This window comes from Trichoderma aggressivum (genome assembly GCF_033847375.1).
Source record: "Trichoderma aggressivum f. europaeum strain CBS 100526 chromosome Unknown scaffold_015, whole genome shotgun sequence".
Classification (NCBI taxonomy): domain Eukaryota; kingdom Fungi; phylum Ascomycota; class Sordariomycetes; order Hypocreales; family Hypocreaceae; genus Trichoderma; species Trichoderma aggressivum.
The window spans coordinates 462945-487593 of NW_026946381.1; the positions used below are offsets into that span (position 1 = coordinate 462945).

Consider the following 24649-nt stretch of genomic DNA (forward strand, 5'->3'; position numbering starts at 1 on the left):
GTGTTTTATCATCGAATATGTGCTATGTAGCTGGTAGCTTTCATATATGTTTTCTTGTTTTTCTTTTTTCTTTTTCTAGTTTTCAGATATATTTATCTCTAGCAATGATACCACAACATTATTTTACGTGTTTACTGTGCCTCGGTTCCACTTCTTCTGGTCCATATACTAGTAGTTTCTCGGATATGTACGCTTGCTGTATGAAGTAATTAAAGAAGATGAAGTTTAATCATCACCATCAATTGACTGATTCTGCTCGGAATAATTGCTGCCCACAAGCTCAATTGAACTTTTGTCATTGTTCTCGCTCCATCCATCAGTGACGATTCTGCTCTTACACTCTCGTATTATATCCATGTATTTATGCTCTTCTCGCTCTGGTCCAATCGGCTCAAACAAAGGGACTTGCGGGGCAGCTGCGTCATTTTGCCCGATCTCATCAGCTTCGGTGCAGTAGCTCCAGCTTGAGCTGCTTCCGGTAGCAAGCCAGAGGACCGCACGTGCTGCGTAAGGCGTGGGTGATAGGCTCAAGCTTGCAAACCGCTGTGTAGTTGCACTAAAGGAGTGAGAACCCACTGAGGCCCGTCAAAATATGTACAAGTAGGCACAAGTTCGAAGGCTCGCTTCTTTTTTTTTGCGCTTGGAACGGCACGGAGCCCAAGTGGGGTTGGCGGCTTTCCCGGACAGTGAGGCTAGCGGTCTGTAGCATCGAAGATGAGTGCTGTTGTGGATGAGATTAGTGGTGCTGTGGATGAGATTAGTGCTGTGGATACAGTGAAGCTCGCAGCTGTGCAAAGGCCTCCGTGGGCAAGGCCTGGAGGCACGTGTGGCGGGATCTAGACGAGCTGGACTTTGTACGCGCCTTTGTCTGGAAGTTTTTTTTTCTTTTTTTTTCTTTTTTTGCCTTCTTTGGACCATTCGAGGCAGAACTTTGCTTCTCATCTTGCTCTCGCCGCAAACTGCGTACCTAGCTGCATCGATACCTTGTTGGTTTTCCTTCCATTCGTTTTGCCATCCAGTCTTGCATTCCAGCTCAGTTAGCAGCTGGAGCCATTCACCGCTGCACCAGGCAGGGCAAAGCTTCAACGTTGACCCATCCCATTGGGAGGCGGCGAATCGACGAATACATCTTCCAATTCAGTTCAATTGCTTGCCGACGGGGTTGATCTTCCATAGCAGACCTACGAAATGCGTTTCGGAAAGACCCTTCGCGAGTCGATATACCCGCCATGGAAGGACAAGTACGTCGACTACGGCAAGCTCAAGAGCCTCCTGCGAGAGGACAAGAGGGATGACGAGACCGTGTGGACCGAAGAGGACGAGGGCCGTTTCTGCGACGAAATCTTCAACGTCCAGCTAGAAAAGGTTGCCCAGTTCCAACAGGAGCGCTTCGATGCCCTGAAGCAGAGAGTCGAGGCTGCTTTTGCGAAGCTCAAGGAGCTAGCTCCCCCTCCCGAGTCCGGCGCCGAGGCCGGTGCTGCCGAGGGGAGCAGCAAGCCAGGCCTCAGCCGCGAAGAGCTGACCCCGAAGCTCAAGGAACTCGAGGGAGAGCTCGACGAGATCACCAATGAGGTCAAGGCCTTGAAGAAGTACAGCAACATCAACTATACCAGCTTCCTCAAGATTGTCAAGAAGCATGACCGGAAGAGGGGCGATCGCTACAAGGTGCGGCCGATGATGCAGCTTAGCTTGGCCCAGCGCCCCTTCAACTCGGAGCAGGGCTACTCGCCTCTGCTGAACAAGCTGTCCGTCATGTATTTTGCCATTCGACAGCAATTGGAGGAAGGTGATCAGGCACCGGTCGATTTCGAGGCGTCGGCAGAGACACACAACGGCGAGCGATACACGGCTCACAAGTGTAAGTGATGCACCTGCTGACTATATTTCGTCCTCTTTCCGCTATAAAGGAAAGCTATGTTTGGTTTAACTAACACGCAATTGGCAGTCTGGGTGCATCCCGACAACTTGCTGGAAGTCAAGACGCTGATCCTGCGTCGCCTCCCCGCCCTCGTCTACAGCGAACAATCCGCCAAGGAGCTTGACGGCTCTGACTCGCCTTCCATCACCTCCCTCTATTTTGACAACTCCAAGTTCGAGGTATACTCTGAAAAGGTCGAACAACAGTCGGAGGTGACTTCTTTACGTTTGCGATGGTACGGCCAACTGAGCACCAAACCAGAAATCTTTGTTGAGCAAAAGTCGGCCGATGCCACCGGCAGGAGTGAGGAGCAAAAGTTCACAATCAAAGACAAGTACATTAAGCAATTCCTCGACGGAGAGTACTCGACGGAAAAGGCGATACAGAAGATGGAGAGACAAGGCGCGACCGCAGAGCAGATTGAAGCTTTCAAATCGACCGTTGCCAGGGTCCAGGAATTCCAACAGAGGAGAAAGCTGACACCAGTGTTGAGGGCCAACTATGTCCGTACCGCGTTCCAGAAGCCTGCTGATGACCGCGTTCGCATCTCCATCGACACTGACGTCGCTTTTATCCGCGAGGACACCTTGGACAAGAGGCGACCCTGCCGAGATCCCAATGAGTGGCACCGAACTGATATCGACAACAGCAACATGAAGTACCCGTTCCAGAACATCAACCAGAGCGAAGTATCCAAATTTCCTTATGCCGTGCTGGAGATCAAGTTGAAGGAGGACGGCAACCGCAAGCGGCCATCCTGGATCGAGGATCTGATGGGCTCTCACCTGGTGCACCCAACCCCTCGCTTCTCCAAGTTCGTCCACGGAGTTGCCTCTCTCTTCGACGACTACGTGAACAACTTGCCCTTCTGGCTTGGTGATCTCGAGACGGATATCCGCAAGGACCCGCAAAAGGCGTTTGAGGAGGAGGAGCAACGCCGGGCGCAGCGCGCCGATGACGCCATGGCCGTCGGAAGTCTCATTGGAACGGTGCCAAGCTCTTACAAGGTAGCACAGAGCTCACCTGTTGGAAAGTCATATCTCGCTGATCGCATGGCGGCCGATGCCACGGCGTACCTGTCCCGATCTCTACGGCAGAGGCAGCCTCCTCAAGGCCAAGAAGAAGAGGGAGAGGGCAGCTCCCGAGCGCAGTCAGGCTACGGGACCCTGTCGTCCGTTCTCCCTGGCCTGTCCCTCTCCAAGTATGCCGTTGCCAAACGAGCTCAGGCTCGTCTCCCCGACGGTGTAGTGGAGCCTTCGCAGTGGATCAAGAACACGGGAGAGCTCAAGGTCGAGCCCAAGGTATGGCTGGCCAACGAGCGAACGTTTCTCAAATGGCAGCACATTGCGATCCTGCAAGGCACTCTGGCTCTGGCGCTGTACTCGGCTGCCGGAGACAATGCGATTGCGCAGTGGATTGGAATTGCGTACATTGCCATTGCGGCGTTTGCGGGCATCTGGGGCTACAGCATCCTGCAGTCTCGCCGAACCATGATTATGGAGAGGAGCGGCAAAGACTTTGACAACATGGTTGGGCCGATCATCATCAGCGTGGCTATGATGCTTGCGCTCATTGTCAATTTCATCCTTCAGGTAAGACAGACTACGGTTGCATATCGAACGGATGGGGTTTTTGGATGGAAGCTAACAGTATCTGCAGTATCAAAAGGCGTTTGCCAAGATGAAGAATGTTGACGCGGATGTGCCGATTACGGATGAGTTGATTTAAGGACATGATGTATATGTATGCATGGTGGATGATCTGATTTTGTATAACAGCGATGAGGCCGGGGAAACCCGAAGCCTGGTGTTGGAGAATTTCATGGGCAGATTGTCATTGTCAATGGTGTATATGCCTGTGCAGTGTACTTGCTATACCATCCCGTCACGGGGGGCGAGAGTATTCACGTTGTATTATTTTCTTTTAGCGCAAGTGATGGGCCTACGGGATGCTAACTAATCCATATCAATATACCTACTAATTGTACCTACAAAAGACGAGGTGCGGTGTCTATTATCAATCCTTACTTGCGCTGCTGCTCATGTTGGGCCGATGGGTTGGACTCAGCGGCATCCCGGCCTGCGCTCCGTGTGACCAGCGGCGTTCCGGAAGCGGCTTTGGGGTCTGTGATGGCGGTGGTGATTGGGCCTTGGAAGGGCCGGGGGTGGAGGAGGAGGTGATCAGGGTAGCATTTTCCACCGTCCTATTCCTTGTAAGACTCCGTATTTCGCATGCAGTGTTTATGTGCAGTGCAGTGCAGCATGCATCATGCAGTTCGTGTGGTACCGAAGAGGCACGAGTCTGGGGGGCTATGCCTATGCCGTTAGCATTTGCGCTCCGTGACAAAATAGCTCTTTTACACTGATGATCCAGAAGTTGGAGAGTCTCAGCTGTGTCCTCGTATTTGCTTTCGGGATTCCGTTTGGTTTGATGCTGAAATGATTGAATGGAATGAGGGCCTATTGTCGCAGAGCTTGTGCGCGTAGTGAAACAGGGCTCGATGAATAAATAAATAAAATGCGTGCACGCGGGTGTTGCTACCACAAAGAAAAGATCCCCTTTTCCCCCTTTGTCTCAATCTTTGTTCTGCGACAATTGCACTCTTTTGTCGAATCTCCCTTGCAAAGTGTGCGAAGAAGAACAATCGCGTGGCCTCGGGATTCATTTTGCCAGATGCTGGTTCACCGGTAGGCGCGGGCGGCTATTGTGGCATGTTATATGTACGTCCTGCCTCAACTCGGGGATTTTGCCCCCCCCTTCCATTGTTTGACATTTCAATTGCTTTTAAGCATCTGCCTTTTATTGTCACCTGTTTTCCCTCCTCCCTTGGCTCTCCCCCAACCACCGAGTATTGGAGCTGCGACTGCATTGCGGCAAGATTCAAGAGCATCATCACTGCGCCAACAGGTTTTCGTATGCCCAGCACGGTCCAACCTATCATGATTTCGCTACCGAGGGAAAGCTAAAGAAAGGAAGCCCAAAGCAAAAGAGAAAGAAAAAGAGCTGGCTGGCCATGCGCACCAACCTGGGGAGATTGACCGACTTTTCGTGAGATTTTTTTTTTTTTTTTTTCTGTGACAGCACCTTACGAGAGCGCCATTGGGGAAAAGGCGCTTAGCGGAAGTTGGACAGGTGGACTGGACTTTGCATGAGGCAAAAGGGCGGGCAGCGATGGAGCAGAAAAAGGAAAAATCGAGGTTTTGGGGAGGACTTCTGCGCGGGGAGAGCTTGATGAAGCGAGGGTCGAGAGTGATGCGCAAGTATCAGGATCTGCTGTTGCGCGGAGATGCGCGTGAGGGCGAGGCCGAATGGGAGGATGATTTTGGAGACAAGGAGTTTCATCAGCAGCCGCCGCAGTCGCAGCAGCAACAACAACAGCAGCAACAGCAGCAGTACGACGAGCCGGAGGAGAAGCCGCGTCGCAGGCTCAGCGAGGGCAGCAATAGTCTTGTTGTCGCTCAGCGTGATCTGCTGCCACGCAGGCGCCGGACAATCGACGGCGGGAGCGGCAGTGACATTCACAGGCGCTCGCCCAGAACCTCGGCAACGAGGCGGCGAACCGACGAGTCGCTGTCCGGACGACTTCAGTCGAGCTTTGGCAAGAAGCGAGACAGCGGAACCGACATTGACATCGCCACTGCGACTGCTGGCGACAAGAATAAGAAGGCCGCAGAGGCGCATGCGGCGCTTGGGGGCGGGAACCCACGATGGCCTCCGGCGACCGTCTCGGGCCACCAAGAGCTGCCACACAAGGTTGCCCAAGAGCTGATTGCGCACGGCGCGCCGACCTACAGGGGACGTAGGAAGGCGATCCCTTACGCCTCAGATCAGCACTACGTGCTCTACGTGACAAGCTCCAAGACACGAAGCGGAGGCACCGATGTTGCGAAGCCGCACGATGCCATGTCGCATCTCATGACAATGAGGATCCAGGCGAGCGGGCACACGTCATATCCCTGGGAAACGATAGAGCAACCTAGTTATGCCTTCTTCTACGGTCGTCTGGGTGGCACAATCACGCTCAACCAGTGGGCCGCCGCCGCGAGCAATATTCCAGCCAAGATTCCGCTGAGGGACTCGGGAGTCATTCCGCGGGAGGTGAGCTTGGAGCAAATCTTTGCGCGACTGAAAGACTTGCAGATGGGGTTGGAGGACGATGACCTGGCTCTCCTATACCGATCTCTCTACAAGCGCTTCTTGCGAGACCCCGACAGGCTTCTGAGTCCGCACAAGACGCTGGATAAGCAGATCGCCGACTTGATCATGGCGCTGTCGCGCCCTGACTGGATCGACTACACTGAGCTCAAGAATCAGGTTGTGACTCGCTTCATATTCGACAGCTCCACCGAGGAGAGCCATGAGCAGTATCACAAATTCTTTCACCAGCTGCTCCTTAGCCTCGAGCTGGAGCTGCGCATTCAGTCGCGGCATCACGATGACTGGGCCAAGGAGACATTGCTCCAGCAGATGCCTCCTACGATCAAATGGAACCTGGCACTTGCAAGGCGGTGGCGAGAGAATGTGCGAGTAGATGCGTATGGCGATTCGCCCGACCAAGGTATGTAGCACTTTTGTGTCTCGCACGGAGCAAAGCTAAGCGAATGTTTGCCAGTGAAACTGCGATATAAGCTGAAGAAGCGCCAAGTAAAGCAGCTTAAGAAGTTTGCTCAGATCATGAAGTGGCCTAATCTTGGCGAAACAATGGAAAGCCTGCAGCAAAAGGACGAAGAATTTGCTCTGGACTCTATAAGCTCGGATGCGTTTGCCTACTTTAGTGGGCTTGTGCTTCCCGGAGTAAGTGATGATGTCTAGTATGATGGTAAGGATAGAGGGGAACAGCTTTGTGCTAACAAGGTTACAGCCGACATTCTCGTTTCTCATCATGAACACGCTCATCGACCTGGACCCAGATCCAGCGACGAATGAGCTGGCCTTGCTTTCTCATACGCATCCGCACGTTGGCTTCCAGTATCGTAATAGTCACACGTACTGGTCGGCGAGCTGCATTGTGGGCAAAGTGCTGGCCCCTACTTGCCACTCGGTCGCAGGTTGGGTCGGGCCTGGCAGGCCAACGTCGGAGCTTGGCCGGTCTCAGATTGCCCGCATCCGAACCAGGCAGCCCAAGCAGCGGATGACTCGCGAGGACGTAGAGACCATGAGCACGCGGTCCGATGCGCTAGGGCCTCGGGCGGATGCATATCCTGTGCGCGAGTATAAGCTGCCCGAGCTTGATAATGCAAGGTACATGGTGGACGCGGTGCGGATGGAGCTGCTGAGCTTCAAACCAGTCAACGCCGCGGGTCGTGAGAACACTGCGATTCCCCGGCTTTTTGATGCCCAGGCGCAATTTGCGATTGATGGCGTTTCTTGGCCTTTACGGCTCATGTACGATGTAAGCTTCGTCTCAGCGTGGCCGTGTTCGGAAGGGCCACACCCCCTGTTCTACGACTACGTGTACCAGCTCGTCAAGGCGGACGAGATTGTCAAGATACGCAACTGGGGAGGCCTGTATGGAGCAGACGGCCAGAATTCTGGGCCCAGTAGCACCGCCTCAAGCCCTCCACCGGCGGCCGACGCGGCAAAAGCCGTCGTTGATAGGGACGTCGACGATGAGAAGGTGCTTGTGGTAGATGCAGTAGGCGTTCGAGACAACGAGGTGCTGGCCAGAGCTTGGTGCGCTCATTGGGGCCTCAGTGCAGTAGTGGCGGATGTCCACAAGACTTGGTATGTCCGATGGATCATGGCATCCTCCTCGAATCCCATCTACAGATGAACTGACTTGGACAACGTGTAGCATGGCGTGCGCCATCAGAGAGGCATATGCAGCGACATTAACAGTAGTGATCCTGGTCGAGGACCAGCCACACGATGACCACGAATGATGATTTATGAATGTACGGATGATACGACGTAACCTGAGTTTGACCTTGTTTCTCTTTTCTGTTTATATGTTGCCGCTACCGGGGGAAGGTTGAGTGGTTAGACAAACTACGGGCTGGATCCGCGGCTTTTGCTTGAGCGACTGCAATTATGAAGGGACTGGAGCACTATTTGGTGATTATACCTGTGAGGGGGGAGAGGAGGGGGGAGCAACATAGTGGGAAGCCAAGATATTAGCAAGCCATGCATGAAAATGGAGTTGAGCTCCTGGATGTTTTTGATATTACTAGCTGAAATGACTTGATTTCTTGACGGATGAGGTTGCAGCATGTGTAGGCACAACATATTCCCACGACGTACGACTACTGAAAACACGCCATTTTTCTGCCTTTTTGCCACAATATCGGTTTAATTAAAATCATATTAAACTGTTACAGCGATACAACTGTTCCGTTGATATCCGTCTACGTTTGACGCGTTTGTTTTTGGCTTGAGTGATGGCCGCTTCGAACCAAGCCCTCGACGTCACCCCGCAGAAGTGATATACACGCCGTTTTGCGCCTTGTCCATGTCAAAAACTGAGACAAAGTGAAATCATGGACTTTTATAACACCTCAGGAATTATCTATCCTCTGCTTTTTTACGAGATGGTTTTGTTTTTGTTTTTTCCCTTTTTTTCTGCGAGGATGGCGATCGACGGGCGGTAATGCAAAGGCAAGCCAAGAGCAAGCCAAGATCAGTTGTGCCGCGACGTGCCGTCTGAATCACAGAGGGATGATTCTTACTCGAAGGAGTTGTGACCGTTACACTGCTTGTTGGGTTTTATTACACTGCCTGTTGGGTTTAGGTTACGCGCTCTTGCGGAGGACCGTTGGGCCTTTGATTTTAACTTTTCATCTGGAGTGTCTTTTGTTTCGTGCTCTTTTTTCAGGTTTTTTTTAAGGGGGGGGGGGGGGGGGGGGAGGCTTGAAGCAGGGGGGTGTGTGCTGTGCTGTGTTGTGTTGATGCGGATTGTTGTCGTGTGATTTCATGCATGCGTTTTTTGTGAGACATCGGGAAGAGTTTACTTGCTTTTGAGACGGCGGTGATGATGTGTAAGGTATGATGTACGGATGGGTGGTGATGTGGGAGTTATATAAGATGGGGAGTTGAGAATTTGTTGTCAAGGAAGATGTGAATTTTCCCATCGTCACTTGTATCCTACGAAGAAAAACACTTTACGAATCATAGTGCAACTTTAGAGTAGTTCACCATGCCGAACCGCCTTCACAGGTTCCCAGAGAGGGTCAAGACGGCCCTGGTCATTGGCCTGGGCGAGTTCTGTGGTACCTTCATGTTCCTGCTGCTCTCCTTCATGGGGGCGCAGGCGGCGCTCGACAACGGCCCGGATGGTGGGAAGCCGGACGCGGCGACGCTGCTGTATATTGCGTCGTCATTTGGGACGGCGCTGGCGGTCAATGTGTGGGTGTTTTATCGAGTCACGGGAGGAATGTTTAATCCTGCGGTAAGATTGTGCTTGTCCTTTTTCTTTTCTTCTTCTTCTTCTTCTTCTTCTTCTCTTGCAGTCTTACCTAGATGGTCCCAAGGATATATATGCTGACGATGGGTATGATTAAAGGTCACTCTGGGACTCGTCCTGGTCGGGGCAGTGAAGCCACTCCGGGCCCTCATCATCGTGCCAATGCAAATCGCCGCCGGCATCGCGGCCGCAGCGACGGTATCGGGTCTGCTGCCCGGCCCTCTCGGCGTGACCAACAGCCTGGGCAGCGGCACGAGCATCGTGCAGGGCCTCTTCATCGAGATGTTCCTTACGGCACAGCTGGTGCTGACGGTGTACTTCCTCGCCGTGGAGAAGCACCGCGCCACGTTCCTCGCCCCCGTGGGCATCGGCGTCTCCGTCTTCATCGCGCACATGGCCGGCACCAACTTCACCGGCACGGGCATCAACCCGGCGCGGTCGCTCGGCCCGGCGGTCGTGACGGGCAGCTTCAGGGGCTATCACTGGATATACTGGCTGGGGCCGGTCCTGGGAGCGCTGCTCTCGTTTGCCGTCTATAGCCTGCTCAAGGGCCTGGAGTATCAGATTGCCAACCCGGGCCAGGACGCGGGCGACCCGGAGACGGCCAACGAGGAGGCGATTGCGGCGGCGGAGATGGGACAGGAGGGCCTGGCCATGGTCCGCAGCAGGAGCAGGAGCATGAGCGTGTCAAACGACGTGATGCTCAGGAAGGACAGAGACGCGGCCATGAGGAGGGCTTCGATACCGGAGGAGAGCCCCGTGAGCGCGGCTGATGTCGTCTGAGGCATCGCGAGGTTTGTCAAATGATGGCGTCTGTCAAAATGCTGTTGCTCCCATTCCGTGTTACGCCAGGAGAGACATGGCGCCTTTCTAGGATGCATCCACAAAAGACGAACATGGTGTTGGACGGACGTGGGACGTGAGCATATCCGAGATCCGAGTCCTGGTTGCATACATTCTCGCCTCTCGCATACCGCAATCGGAGCCCACCAAAACGTGGGATGGCCATTCCTTTCACATTACGAGAAGACAATTTCCTTGCCTTTGCTTCTTCCCGGATTCTCCTTGAAGCGCCACCAGGGGCCGGGCAACGCTTGTGCAGCCGTGGCTCTCGATAGGCCCAGAAGGGGGGGGGTCCCCAGAAAAGCGGAGGAGAAACGAGTGATGATCGCTAGGCAGCGAGTTAAGGAAAAAAGGATGGTGGGGGTGGAAATGGAGGGATCGGGAGTTGACAAGATAATAAAAAAAAACTTGGGAAGAGACTATCGTGAGGTTCCGGTTTTGGGGTGCCTGCTGACGGGGGAGAATTTTCACGGGTGGGTGCCGGGAATTCAGGGCCGCTGGAACTTTTCTGTATCGTCTCATTTGCTTCATTCTTTTTTCATTCTTCCTTCTTTTGCATTCTTAATGAAAATGGCCCCCTGGATTGCCACTATGAAATCATAAATGATGTCAATGGGACCAGACCCTATTTTTTGCAACTTTTTCTTTTTTTGTCTTTTCTGTCTCTTCTGTCTCTTCATACTGCCGTGTCCATCAGATCCGTTCCCGGGCTCCAGTGGCAACTCGATCGCCCGTCATCACCACAGCGTGATCAATCACTTCCGAGATGCGCTGAGCAAGTCGTTCCGTGTTAGTTAGCGCTGGAGTTGAGGGGCAAAACAGGGTCCTCCAGCGGGGGCACTGGGGAGAGCGTTAGCGCATGTTAGCGGCCTGAAGAGCTGGATCCAATCCATGAAATGCTGGAGCCTGCGCTGGGTCCCATCTGATCCATCCAATGCGAATGGCTCCAAAAGGTGCTGCAAGTTTCGTGCACCTTGGGCGTCTCTCCAATCTGGCGCCCATGGAGACACGCCCCTAGGTCCGGGTCAAGTCTGTCAAGGCGGTGGGTTGTTGCTTTGCGCCTGAATCATCATGTATCTTCTTTTTGCCGAAACCGAACCCCTCGCTGCTCTGCTCATCGATACTACGATACAGGATTGACACCATCTTCTGTTCCTGTCTCACCCTCCAATTCGGCCTACCTTAGTCTGTGGCTTGCTCCAAAGGTCCAGATTCAATCCATTGCTTTGAGCCACCAGAATCAGCGGGGAAACCTTGCCTGAGAACCGAAGCAACGATGTACGCGTACAATAAGCCCATAAAGGCCATGGAGTGAGTCTCTGCTCTCTCCTTCTTCCATTCCTCGTCCTCCTCTTCTTACACCATACATCCAATTGCCTTTTCTTCTTCTTCTTCTACCTCGTCAATTTCTCGCCATATCATAACGTTGCTAATTGCTCATTTCTGGCATCATGGACAGGCCTGCCCATGTTCAGGTAGCTACAAACCTCCCATTCCAACCCTCCCCGCCCAACAGCCCGAGATGCAGGCCTATCAAGCAGCCAACTTTATAAAGGAACGAAATTGGTAGAGCTGGAGCTCTCAACACCGCTCATCAGACCGAGAATATTGAGACCAAGGCCACAAAACTGACACCAACCGCTGTAGGATCACTACATCGGCATAGATGTCGGTACCGGCTCTGCCCGAGCCTGTATCATTGATGAGACCGGTGACATCAAGGCTTTGGCCTCGGAGAACATTAAGCTCTGGCAGCCCGAGAACGGCTACTACGTATGCACGCCCACAGCGCCCCCCGATTGGTTCTTTTAAAGCTTGCATGGGCGCTTAATTCTGACTTGTCCATGTTTGTTCGACTGTAGGAACAATCCACAACAGACATCTGGAAATGCATCTGCGAATGCGTCCGCCGCGTCGTGCAAGAGTCTCTTGTCAACCCCAGCCAAATCAAGGGCATTGGATTTGACGCCACCTGCTCCCTGGCCGTCTTTTCCAACGATACTGACGAGCCCATTCCCGTCACTGGCCCCAAGTTCGACAATGATGGCAACGATCGCAACGTCATCCTGTGGCTTGACCACCGTCCAGTCGAGGAGACGGACAAGATCAACGCTACCGGCCACAAGCTGCTCAAGTACGTTGGCGGCAAGATGAGCATCGAGATGGAGATCCCCAAGGTTCTGTGGCTCAAGAACAACATGCCCCCGGAGCTGTTCGACCGCTGCAAGTTTTACGACCTGGCAGACGCTCTTACTCATCTGGCTACCGGCAACGAGACGCGCAGCTTCTGCAGCACCGTCTGCAAGCAGGGCTTCGTCCCCGTTGGCGTAGACGGCAGTGTCAAGGGCTGGCAGCAAGACTTTTACCACGAAATCGGCCTGGGCGACTTGGTCAAGGATGATTTCAAGCGCATGGGCGGCGTCGACGGGGTGGTGAGCCTATTTTCTTATGCGTCTAGACTGTCTTATTCCCTGCTGCATTCCGCTTTTTGGCTGCAGCATCTTTGCGATTCGAGTTCCTTGGCTAACTCATTGTTTGATAGAGTGGAAAGTACGCCAGTGCTGGCGAGTGCGTGGGCACCCTTAGCCGCCTGGCTGCCTCCCAGCTTGGCCTGCCCGAGGGCATCGCCGTCGGAAGCGGCGTCATTGACGCCTACGCCGGATGGATCGGAACCGTCGGTGCCAAGGTTGAGCTGACCGAGGACGAGCTCAGGACTGATGTCCCGCACAACGATGTCAGCCAGGCCTTTACTCGCCTGGCCGCCGTCGCAGGCACCTCAACATGCCATCTGGCCATGTCCAAGAACCCCGTCTTTGTCCCTGGTGTCTGGGGCCCATACCGAGACGTGCTGATTCCCGAGTTTTGGATGGCCGAGGGTGGCCAGTCCGCGACAGGAGAGCTGCTGAGACACATGCTGGACATTCACCCCGCATACAACGAAACCATGGCTCTGGCCAAGGCCGAAGACAAGCACATTTACGACTTCCTCAATGCTCACCTCGAGTATCTCGCTGAGAAGCACAATGCTCCCGCCATCTCGTATCTCGGCCGTCACCACTTCTTTTATGGCGATCTGTGGGGCAACCGCTCACCAATTGCAGACGCCAAGATGAGAGGCTCCATGATTGGTCTTGACAGCGACAAGAGTACCGACAACATGGCCCTGTGGTACTATGCCACCATGGAATTCATCGCCATGCAGACTCGCCAGATTGTCGAGCAGATGAACAAGGCCGGCCACGAGATTTCGTCCATCTTCATGTCCGGCTCGCAGTGCCAGAACCCCATTCTGATGAACCTCCTGGCCACCACATGCAACATGCCGGTGTTGATTCCTAGATACGTCAACGCGGCCGTCGTTCACGGTGCCGCCATGCTGGGTGCCAAGGCGCATAGCCACAACCGCAACGATGGCTCAGAGCCCGAGACGCTGTGGAATATCATGGATCGCATGAGCAAGCCCGGCCGACTGGTTCAGCCTGGCACCGATGCCGGCGAGAAGCTGCTTCTGGATGCCAAGTACGAAATTTTCCTCGACATGTGCAACGCGCAACAGGCGTACCGAAAGAAGATTGATAATGCCGTTGCAAAGTGGGGAGCCTTGTTTGATGCTGACGATGAGTGAAGCCGCTGATGAAGCGTGAGGAAGACGAAATAGAATGGAACTTGGGATATGTAATGTAATGAGTTTATGCATTTATTTGCCATAGAGAAAAGTAAAATACAGCGAAGCTATTGCCTATCATATCTATTTCACTATGCTCTTGATGATGTTCGAGTCCCTCTATGAAAAGTCCCTTGTCTCAGCATAATTGGCATCAATGTTTGAACTAATAGATTCCTTTTAAGGAGAGCCGTCAGGCATGAAATTCGCAATTTAGATAATTTGTGCCATATTTGAGATACGCATCTGGCTTTATTCGTAGGCTTGATAGGGCAACAACTGGAGGCGATCGTTGATTGGCCACCGCCACTCAGCCGCGTCACCCATCAAGGCCTCCTGATTGGCCAAAGCTCCTTGTTTCCCGGCCAGGTTCTCAGCCTCGCCAATCCAGGTTCCCAAATTTCTAAAAAGGTGGGCGACGCGCAGCTAGCCGCAACACATTTGTCTTGCCAAACGCGCGAGCATCTCTGCCCTTCCATTGCCCGCTCGCCGTGGCTCCCTCTTTTCATCTCTACGGATTCATCCTTTTCCTTTTCCTTTACTTTATCTTCCATTTACTGTCCGATTGAGTTGTTTTAGCTACGCCACCGCGATGTCTCTATTCGGGCAGACGACCGGCCCATCGCTGTTTGGCCAGCCCGCGCAGCAACAACAACAGCAGCAGGCCACCACCACAACACCGAGCTCAGGAGGCGGATTGTTTGGGGGCGGAGGAGGCCTGTTTGGTGGCGGACAGCAGCAGCAACAGCAGAAGCTTGGGGGCTTCTTCGGACAGGCGCAGCCCCAGCAGAGCACGCCTCAGACTGGCGGTGGTCTGTTTGGCTCCAACACAGCAACAGCACAACAGAGCACGGGCGGTTTATTTGGGCAAACAGGCCAGACCCAACAGACTGGCATGACCGGTGGCCTGTTTGGAAATCAGCAAAATGCCGCCGCACAGCAGCCCAAGCCGTCGCTGTTTGGTGGCTCAGCCCTGACCGGCGCACCTTTGCTAGGCGGTGGCACCACGGCCGCGAAACCATCTCTCTTTGGAGCGGCGACGACGACTCAACCTCCAGCTCAGCAGGCCGGCGGCATGTCCTTGGCGGGTGGCCTTTTGGGCGGCCAGGCGCTGACCGTTGCGAACAACACGACCACCTCTGCAGCTCAACCCGCCGGCGCCTACTTTGACAGCCTCTTCGCAAAGACCCAGAAGGCCGGTGTCGTGAACTCCAACATGGAGGATCTTCCTAGCCTGGAGCTAGGCCTGGGAGATTTGCGCCACCGGTTGAGAAAGCTACAGTCGAAGCAGACTGGAGGTGCCGATGGAAAGGCTCACTACTTGCTCGCTGCCTCTGGCGTGGATCCCAGTGTTGCAGCCAAGGACCTCGGCCTACTCGACATCCAAGGCACGCGAAGCGAACGACCAACACACGGTTACGCCCCAGCAGACGTCGATGTCGAAACCTACCTTTCGAACCTGCAGACGAAGACGACCCTGAGCATGATTCAGGACGGCCTCGAGCGGTCGCTCCGCGATTTCGACAATTTCTTGGAGGACAACGTAGCCATGGAATGGGACGCACAGAGGAAGCGTATCTATCAACACTTTGGCATCAAGCCTCGCGAGATCTCGGCCACGACTGGTCGTGAAGCCCAGGGCGGATTTGGACGCTCTCGACGAGGAAAGACCCAAGGAAGCACTCCTCGTGACACTCGCAACAGCACATTTGGCAATTCGACTTTCCAGCGCTCGGTTATTGGAGCCCGGTCGAGAATTGGAGCTCATCAGTCCGAGTTCGCCGACATCGATCGGTCTACAGAGAGCGCCAGCAAGTCCAGGAACGAGGACCAGGCCCTTCGCGAACGCCAGTCTAAGCTGGCTGAAAAGGTTCGCAGCCTCAACTCCTCGCGTCTTCTTGGCCGTCCCTACCCCATCTTGGCAGAGCTGGCGGAGGTTGAGCAAAAATCCCACGAGCCACATGCGCCTCACATTGTGGAGGCTTACCGAGCCATGATTGAGATTGTTGGTGAAGACGCCAATGCCGAGACGACGCTTCGCAGTGCTACGGCCAAGGAGCGCCAGTTCGCCGAGATGTACCTGGACGAAAATCCCAACTCTCAGCTTTCCATCGAGATGAGAAGGCGGATCCTGAGCGGCGCCAACGCATTCCTCGAAAAGCAATTCCTTCGCGAGGTGGAATCCCTTATTGCTAAGCACCCTCACGAAGCTAAACTTGGAGGTCTGCCCGACATCACCAGCAAGATCAAGGCATACATCCGGCTACGATCAGCCAGAAAAGACTTGGTCCCCGACAACACCGAGCTTCAGCAGATTCATGGCGAATATGTTTGGGCCATTGTCTTCTACCTCCTTCGGTCCGGCCACGTAAACGAGGCTGCCAAGTATGTCAACGACAATAGCAATCATTTCCGGGGCATTGACCGCACGTTTTCGACATACCTCAACAACTATGCCGCTAGCGAAGACCGCAGAATCACTAACAGGAAGCTGCTCGACCGTTGCACCAATGAATACATCCAGCGCTCTCGTAACGCTCCAGAGAATACAATCGATCCCTTCCGCATGGCCTGTTACAAGGTCATTGGTCGGATTGAGCTGAACAACCGCAACCTGGACGGCCTCAACACCGACATCAATGACTGGATTTGGCTTCAGTTCAACCTGGCCAGAGAGGGCGATAAGGCCCTAGAAATGGCCGGAGAATCGTACGGACTGGCAGATTTGCAGGCCAGCATCAAAGAGATTGGCCAGAAGCACTTCCCCAAGACTCCCTCTGACGATAACAACGGCAGCTGCGGCATGTTCTTCTACCTACAGGTCCTGTCCGGCATGTTCGAGGACGCCGTCTCCTATCTCTACCCCTTTTCCTATGTGGACGCGGTTCACTTTGGCTTGGCTCTTGAGTTCTACGGCCTGCTCCGTCCCAGTGACCCAATGTCTGCCTCCAACGACTTGCGCACGCATAGCATGAAGGGTCTCCCGCAGATCAACTTTGGTCGCATGATTGGCTATTACACTCGAGACTTCCGGGCTGCCGATGCCGTCTCCGCCGTCGACTATCTCACCTTGATCTGCCTGAACGCAGATCTCAATGGAGAGGCCGGGGCACGTCACAGCGGTCTCTGTCATGAGGCATTGAGAGAGCTAGTCCTGGAGACGCGAGAATTCAGCAAGCTCATCGGTGACATTAGGCCAGATGGCCGCCGCATCCTGGGCATCATCGAGGGTCGCGGGCCGCTGATTGGCCTCGATGGACAGGACGACTTTGTCAATACCGTCACTCTGCAAGCTGCCAGCTTTGCTGATGAGAATGGCCGAACTACTGATTCCGTGCTGCTCTATCACCTCGCCGGCGAGTACGATGCGGTTGTGGCCATTGTTAGCCGCGCCCTGAGCGAAGCCATTTCTCTCGAGATTGGGGAAGACCCAATGCGCTTGATGCCTGTCAAGCCAAGGGGTGGCGCCCAGGAGACGGAGCAGGGCGGCAGCCTTAGCCTGGCAGCCATTGATGATCCTGTTGAGCTTGCCAAGACGATGATGACCATGTACGAGCGCGATGCCATGTTCTACAGGAATATCCAAGACCAGAACAAGATTGCCTGCCGCGTTTTGCTTGAGATGAGTGCCATCAAGAGCTTAGTGGAGGCTAGCCAATGGGCTCAATGTCTTGATGTAAGTTTCCAATACAACAACATTGCAAATCTATCCCAGAATTCAAAAATCACTAACATGGAGTTTACAGAAAATTCGTGGGCTGGATATCCTCCCTCTCGAAGCAGGGGGCGATGCAAGCACGATCCGTGCCTATGCCTCCAAGTTCTCCAGTCTTTCACAGCCAGTGTCTATTAACGTGTCCAATCTAATCATGTGGACCATCATCAGCTGCGTCAGACAAAGAGAGCAGCTCGTCAATGGGCAGTTCAGCGGTAACGAGGGCACGAGAAGGATGATGGTGGAGCAGCTGAAGCAGATGATTCTTGACCTGACGACTTACACGAGCCAACTGCGATACCGGTTCCCGCCACATCTGCACGAGGCACTGGCCAGAGCATCTGCGGAGTAATTCATGTAATGGGAGGACGAGGATGAGGAGGGGCTTGAAAAGGAGCAATGCGATTTGTTGATGATGATGACTTTTGTTGATACCTTTGGTACAAATGAGATTAGAGAACAAGGCAGCAGCATCAGGGAGATGCTAACTTGCACTTTTTAAGAATTAAGAAATAGGCTAGGAAGATGGAATGAATGTATAGGAGAGTAATTGGTTATTGTTGGACACGGATTGACGCGGTTCATGTTTCTTGTGATGATCCGAGATTGGATGGGCGTCGTGCCTTAGTATTTTCGAAAGATGCTTGTCTGCAACTTCTACCTTGAGGCATACTTTATCTTCTTGTCCACCTCCATGATATATTCCTTTTCAGATTCTCATTTCAGAATATTCTCGTTCTCTGTTGTATCAACGAATGTTTCCAAACGCATTTTGTGGTCTTTTTGGCAGATTCGCCGGTTGGGCGTTCTACCCTTGATCCCATTTCTTCGTCGTGACGTACTTCACCAGGGTCGACTCGAGTCTCGGAAATGTACCAATGTACCACAAGCACTCGGCCTTGCAACTGGAAAGAGAAAGGCCTCGTCGTGCCTCCCTGTTGTGGTGAGGTTTATGCATGGAAGGTACGATTGCTAAGGTACCTCTTTGCATGTACTTTTCTCAACACCACAACCTTCTTTTCTCCTCTCAGCTTCTAGCATCTGCATCTCCTCACATACAAGCAGCTGCAGCTCTGACATGCAGGCAGCTCCTTGAACACAGCAAGCTGCCTATTTCTGTTATATATGGAAACTCTTCATCGGGCAATTAGATGGCAGCGGAGACATTCACCCTCAACAAGCCGAATAGCGACATCGAGCCACAGCTGCAGGAGGCGACATGGCACGGCATTCAGTACCGGCATTACTCTGCCCACCCCTAGCTCGGCATTCTGCTTTAAGCTTGCATGAGTGCCGCATTTGTTTGGCATTTGGTTTACTGACTGGTCAACTGGTCTAGAGCATACCCGGGCAAGCACGCAGCATCGCAAAGTAAGCTCAACATGCCACGGCAGGATTCGATCCTTCAGAGCTGCTAGTTCAAACTATCCGCCAGCGCAGTTCGTCGCACGGCACGTGCCAGAGCCAATCGCTAGCGGGCTTCCTGACTCGCAACATGGCTCTGACCACCCGCTCGCCTGATTCAGCAACGACTCGTTCATAGGCCAGCCGTGCCAACCGGAGGTTGAGGGAAGCCAACCATTCCATCTCCACCATTACCCCCATGCAGCCGTCTCCCGTCGTCGCGCGACGCCCCTTGTTTGCTTGCTAGACTGACACGGCCCTTCGGAGTACAGAGTACTCGTACAGAGACAGTCCACGACTATTGTTCTTTAGGCTTTTTGGAGGGGACAGGGCTTCAATACGACGAGTCCTGCTGGAACTAGGCAGTCTAGACCAAGCTCCGGAGCCGAGTGGAGAATACACCTCCCACCCAGCTGCCAAGCACACGCATCTTGATCGGCTTTTTCAGCCCAGCCTCGCGACGGCGATTGCTATCGAGACCTGAGCCCCGGCGCCTAGACACACACCACACACACACACACACATACACACACAGGTACCACAGGTACATCCGCCGGGTTGCCGAGGCCAGGGGGATCACGCCGCTGGGAGTGTACACGTTCCGGCCTGTTCGGCGGACGCGGAGGATGGTTGGCCGGCCCGTTGTTGGCAGTTCCCCGAACACCACCACACGCTCCCTATGGATCTCGGGTCCGTAAGACGGGGTGGGATAAGCCCCGGAGCAGGAGATTCTGTAGAGAGCGGCAGCCCTACCGAAGCCATCAAGCATGAAGCTGAAGCCACTGCCTCCCTGACGTCGGCGACTGCGATGCCCAATGGCGCAGGGGCAGGGGCATCTGGTGCCACGGACGCCATGGACACCACCGAGGCCGAAGAGGTGGAGAATGTGACCAAGAAGAGGAAAACGGGTTCGGGAAGTAGAGGTGTTGCTAACTTGACGCCGGAGCAGCTGGCCAAGAAAAGAGCAAACGGTGAGTGTTTGCCAGACATCCTTCCCACCCCCTTTTGATCGCCGCATATGGCGTCAGCCTTTTTAGCTGCCCTATTCGTGACTTCAATGTTACACTTGTTGAGACTACACGATGATGTTGGTTGGCCGGTTCCCCGTGCATACAACCTTCTTTTTGTCAATGCTTTTTCTCAACAGCTTCCCCCTGGTATTAGCGCATGACTAACATATGTGACCTTCCCCCTCGTTGTACAGACCGCGAAGCGCAACGTGCCATCCGAGAAAGGACTAAGAACCAGATCGAGAGGCTTGAGCGCCGCATCCATGAGCTTGAAGCTCAAAAACCGTACCAGGACCTCCAAATCGTGGTCCGGGCCAAGGAGGCGATAGAGGCAGAAAATGCTGAGATCAAGAGACGGCTGGCTAGCATTATCGGCATGCTGCAGCCTTTGGTTGGGCCAAGTAAGTTTCAGTCTTCCAACCGAAATTCCGTCTTGCCCATGTGTAGATATACAGTTGTCTGGTGAGAGTCTAACAAGAGTAGATATGCCTGGCATCAGCCCTGGTCTCCCATACGCCGCAACACCTATTCCCATGACAACAACAAGCAACATTGCCTATCATCCCGCAGTATCCGCTGCTTCTTCATCTCCAGCTGCAGGAATTGTTGACCCCATTCGACATGTCGCTCAGCCTCCCCTGCAGAGCTGGCAAAGCGGTGGCAGCAGCACACCCCCAGCACCGCGACAGCCCAGCCTAGCCGACGCCGTCGATGAAGGCACTCAGGCTCTATTAGAGCGGCAGGGGCAGGCGCTTCGGCACGGCTTGGATTTTGAGCAGGGCCGCTTTGATCTAAACGTCGTGCTTGACCCTGCCCAAGCTATACCAAAGCTACAGAGGGGCCTTCACGGTGCACAAGACACGGGTGAATACAGCCACGTCCCCATGAAACATGACTGGACACAAGTGAATCGGGATTACGCACCACAGGCTCGACCTGTGCCTACGTGGGAGCCACCCATTCCCATTCCATCTGCTGCTTCAGATACAACTCCGGCAATGGCATCAGCCCTGGGCATCACTCGGCAGAGTTCTATCACAAGCCAGCCGGGGCCTGCCTCCGGGCCGCCCTCTGATCCCAGCCCTCCCATGGTTCCAGCAGTTCCTTATCCCACCGCACAGGCTGCTGTCCCAGAAGCTCTCCCCCAATTCTCGCGTCCCCTGCGCAACTGCAGTCCCACGTGTCCTCTTGACGCTCTGCTTCTCGACTTTCTTAGTGAGCGGCAGCAGCGTGCTGCTGAGGGCTACGAGCCGAGCGAGGTGTCTGGCCCGCGGTATCCATCCGTCTCTTCTCTGCTCAATCCAGCGAATAGCAAATTCAGCCACCCAGTGTCTAGGGTTTTCACAGACATCATTACCAAGTTCCCCGAGGTGTCCGGCCTTCCCGAAAAGGTGGCCATTCTATACCTCATGTTCCTCTACATGCGATGGCAGATATTTCCAACGAAAGAAAACTTGGAACGTTTGCCGGAGTGGATCCATCCATTGCCATGTCAGTATGAAATATCGCATGCCGCGTGGATGGACTATGTACCCTACCCAGCGATGAGGGAAAGGGTAATTCGAGCCGAAAATCCCGACCTCTTCTACTTTGACAACTTCTTTCTTCCGTTTACATCCACCTTCTCCGTCTCTTGGCCTTACGAGGAGGCACATACGCTACTACGAAACCCCGACTCTGACGAGATTATGATTAACCCTGTGTTCGAGAGCCACCTGCGAAATTTGGATAATTGGAAACTGGGGAGGCTATTTGCCGAGTCTTTTCCTATGCTAGCCGATACGTGTCAGTATTGGCCCGAGGCAAATGGACAAGAAACTGCTAAATAAATGATGCTTTCTAGTAAACCAGAAGAGGGTGGAATATGAGCACAAAGAAAGAGGAGGAGGAGGACACTCCTGGGGGGCTTATTAACCCTGGATCGCTCGCATCAGCATTACTCCGGTGTTGGAGGACAACTCGTTTGGTTTTGGTAACCTTTAAAGTGCATTCATCATAAGACTCGCACATATTACGACATGTATGCGTTATAGCATATGGTTTAATGTATTTACTACATCTCTTGAATATAATTGTAATTTCGTTACATGAATTCATACAAAGCTCTTTAATAAGCTTATTCTCAAACACGTCCGTCCATCTGTCTGTCTGTAGATATATAGCAAGGTAGAAGAAAACAGACAAGACGACCACTCCAATGACCATGAACCATTCTGTCAAAGCAGAAGAAAGACACTTTTTTCCCGTTTCCTTTGTTTCCGTAAACGCGTAACTCGTAGCTCATTTCGCATACGCCTGCGGTTCCCTTTTGTATCCCTTTTTTTTTTTGCAAAGCCGCCCTTTGGGTATCAGCAGTATCGTTGTTGCGTCAAATCAAATCAAATCGACCCCAAGGCGATGTAAACAATGCATCTCCTCGCTGAAGCAAGTTCGAGGGAACAGAAATACCAAGCCCGCCCTCCCAAATCGTACATAAAGAAGATTCTTCAGGCTGATCCTAACACCTGACGTGAAAATAAATCGAAAAAAAGAAAAAAACAATGAACAAAGCAAATTTGCGCATATAGTCCTTGGAAACAACAAAAACAACATCAAATGGGTGCAAATATAGCTCCAGAAAGGAAAACAAGTCGAGGAGATTGAATAGAATCATTCCTCGTCGGAAGGGTTGCTTGGCGCACAACCAAATTTCTTGATAAACGGGCCCTTGGCCACATACAGGCTCGGCGAATTCTCTCCCGGCAGCGTCTGAAACATCATTGCCTTGACGGGATCGCCCGTCTGAAGGCTCCCCAAGGCTTTGCCCAAAGGCAAAGCGCAGCCGGAGCTCAGCGAGAAGAGCTTGATGGTGCCGTTGTCCTGCGCCGAGGCCACGAGGTTGAGCTCCTTGGATACGTCCCAGCCAATGTTGAAGTAGGGCTCGTTCTTATAGTTTGAGAATTCGAGGATCGGAGAAGAAGTGGCTCGGTCGCGGTACCCACTCTTGTTGGCTTGGATGAAGCGCATGTCGTACACGGACATGCGGTTTCGCAGACCAGCGACCAGGACTTGATGGGGGTTGATGCTGCGAACGTGGGCAATGGACGAACCGTGCTTAACAAAGTTCCATCCGGCAGTGGGCGCTCTGAGATCAGTAATCCAGAGGCGAGGCTGCCGGCCACCAGCAAGCAGTATGTTATGGTTGTCAACCTGGAAGTCTTGAGAAAAGATCTCTTGAGGGCCGATAAACCTCTTACGGCCGGGGTGATCGATCTTGGAATCAACGCCGTAGTCGGGTGGGCTGTCCATTTGGGTGATCCAGCTAGGAGTTTCATTGAGATGAATACGTTGGATCCCTCTGCTGGTGCCCACGACACAGAGAAGGTCAGAGGAGGCAGGGGCAGGCGTGCTCTGGTTGACACCCCAGCTCCGACTGCGCGAAAAGTTGTATACAATATTTCGGTAGCTGTCGACTATTATTGCAGTGTCAGTCAGATGCTCAGACGAGAATCATTGACAAACACTCGTGAATGCCTTGTCACGAAAAGACTCCTGGAACGGGGTTAAGATAAGAGAGAGGGAAACATACTCTCGCCCATGATCCAGTGCCTTCCTTGGTCGGGGGTATCATCCATTGGAGGAGTGAATACACAGAGAGACAGGCCCCGGCCTGGTTCTTTCGAAGTCAGGAGAACCTTGTTAGTCGGCTGATGGTATTTGATGGATGACATCTGAGGACAGTAGACCATCTCATAGTGCAGCCTTCCCGCAGTGCGGAAAGAAGCTGCTTTAGTTTGAAGACTATATCGTTCAGGCCGTTAATAGAGTCGAGATGAAAAGGAAAACAGTGACTCACTTTTCATTTTCATCCGTGTCAATGTATGTTCCCATCAACATCTCTTCATCAAAAGCTATAACCAAGAATCATCAGTAACTCCTTGCCTTCTCGTTCTTCACACCCAACTCATCAACAAGTGTCAAACATAAAAGAAGAAAAACTCACTCGAATACGCTATAGCCGACTCCGTACCACACTCCTTGCCACTGACGTAAAAACACGGCATATGAGGATGCGTCTCATAATGCAAAGTGAGCCCAAAGGCAACACTCCCCTTGTCAGTCACCCCCTGAGCCCACAAAGCAGCAGCCACTTCGTCAGTCTCGGTCTTCGAGGTGCCCAGCTCGCGAGCCAGCAGTCCAGAGGCAGCAGCATCATTAATTAAGGCACTGCGCTTAACGTGGTTCTTGATGAGCTCTTCCTCCTGGGACGCTTCCTCGGCGGCTTCTGTCTCAAGCCTGCGGCGCTTAACTGAGGCAGAGGACCACTCCGCCGAAGCTGGCGCGGTATGAGAATCTTCTATTTTGAAATATCTCTTCTTCTCCGCATCTGCATCTCAGGTGTTAGGCTGGTAAATGATCTATGCAGAATACACGAAGAAGGGGGGGAATCGCACCGTAATAGAAGCCCGGTATCTCTGCGGGAGTGCTGCTCATGGCGATTCTCGAAAAGAGACGGAACAGTCTCTATGCCAGGAGAGCTTCGGAAGGGAGCCCAACTAAAAGAAAACTGAAAATCAAAATCAGAGGTGCGTGCAGAGAGAGAGTTGTTAATTCCCACTCAAGATAATTTTGATTTGAAAGCTGCAGAAATTCTTGGTTCTGTTACAAAGGATAGAAATAATTTGGTTTGTTTTGATGGGCGTTTGGGGGCGATGTT

The 24649-nt window shown here is 53.1% G+C and overlaps 7 protein-coding genes across 7 annotated transcripts; 6 read left to right on the top strand and 1 right to left on the bottom strand.

Moving 5' to 3' along the window:
- Positions 1-1188: 1188 nt before the first annotated feature.
- On the top strand, positions 1189-3646 carry Triagg1_4751 (uncharacterized protein; the record flags this gene model as incomplete). Its single annotated transcript, XM_062899189.1, has 3 exons — positions 1189-1858; positions 1946-3510; positions 3578-3646. 3 exons carry the CDS (start codon positions 1189-1191, stop codon positions 3644-3646), a joined length of 2304 nt encoding a protein of 767 aa, XP_062756331.1.
- A 1443-nt stretch (positions 3647-5089) lies between these two features.
- Positions 5090-7800, top strand: Triagg1_4752 (uncharacterized protein; the record flags this gene model as incomplete). Its single annotated transcript, XM_062899190.1, has 4 exons — positions 5090-6476; positions 6531-6712; positions 6780-7642; positions 7713-7800. The coding sequence occupies 4 exons, from the start codon at positions 5090-5092 to the stop codon at positions 7798-7800; spliced, it is 2520 nt and encodes an 839-aa protein (XP_062756332.1).
- A 1250-nt stretch (positions 7801-9050) lies between these two features.
- Triagg1_4753 (uncharacterized protein) lies at positions 9051-10100 on the top strand (the record flags this gene model as incomplete). The annotated part of the gene is made up of 2 exons (XM_062899191.1): positions 9051-9302; positions 9417-10100. The coding sequence occupies 2 exons, from the start codon at positions 9051-9053 to the stop codon at positions 10098-10100; spliced, it is 936 nt and encodes a 311-aa protein (XP_062756333.1).
- A 1511-nt stretch (positions 10101-11611) lies between these two features.
- Positions 11612-13785, top strand: Triagg1_4754 (uncharacterized protein; the record flags this gene model as incomplete). Its single annotated transcript, XM_062899192.1, has 4 exons — positions 11612-11635; positions 11808-11933; positions 12023-12592; positions 12703-13785. 4 exons carry the CDS (start codon positions 11612-11614, stop codon positions 13783-13785), a joined length of 1803 nt encoding a protein of 600 aa, XP_062756334.1.
- Positions 13786-14416: 631 nt separating this feature from the next.
- On the top strand, positions 14417-17891 carry Triagg1_4755 (uncharacterized protein; the record flags this gene model as incomplete). Its single annotated transcript, XM_062899193.1, has 2 exons — positions 14417-17500; positions 17571-17891. The coding sequence occupies 2 exons, from the start codon at positions 14417-14419 to the stop codon at positions 17889-17891; spliced, it is 3405 nt and encodes a 1134-aa protein (XP_062756335.1).
- A 1731-nt stretch (positions 17892-19622) lies between these two features.
- Triagg1_4756 (uncharacterized protein) lies at positions 19623-21867 on the top strand (the record flags this gene model as incomplete). The annotated part of the gene is made up of 4 exons (XM_062899194.1): positions 19623-19914; positions 20148-20354; positions 20437-21738; positions 21797-21867. The coding sequence occupies 4 exons, from the start codon at positions 19623-19625 to the stop codon at positions 21865-21867; spliced, it is 1872 nt and encodes a 623-aa protein (XP_062756336.1).
- Positions 21868-22602: 735 nt separating this feature from the next.
- Positions 22603-24426, bottom strand: Triagg1_4757 (uncharacterized protein; the record flags this gene model as incomplete). Its single annotated transcript, XM_062899195.1, has 5 exons — positions 22603-23405; positions 23522-23733; positions 23789-23843; positions 23936-24319; positions 24387-24426. The coding sequence occupies 5 exons, from the start codon at positions 24424-24426 to the stop codon at positions 22603-22605; spliced, it is 1494 nt and encodes a 497-aa protein (XP_062756337.1).
- Positions 24427-24649: the final 223 nt, after the last annotated feature.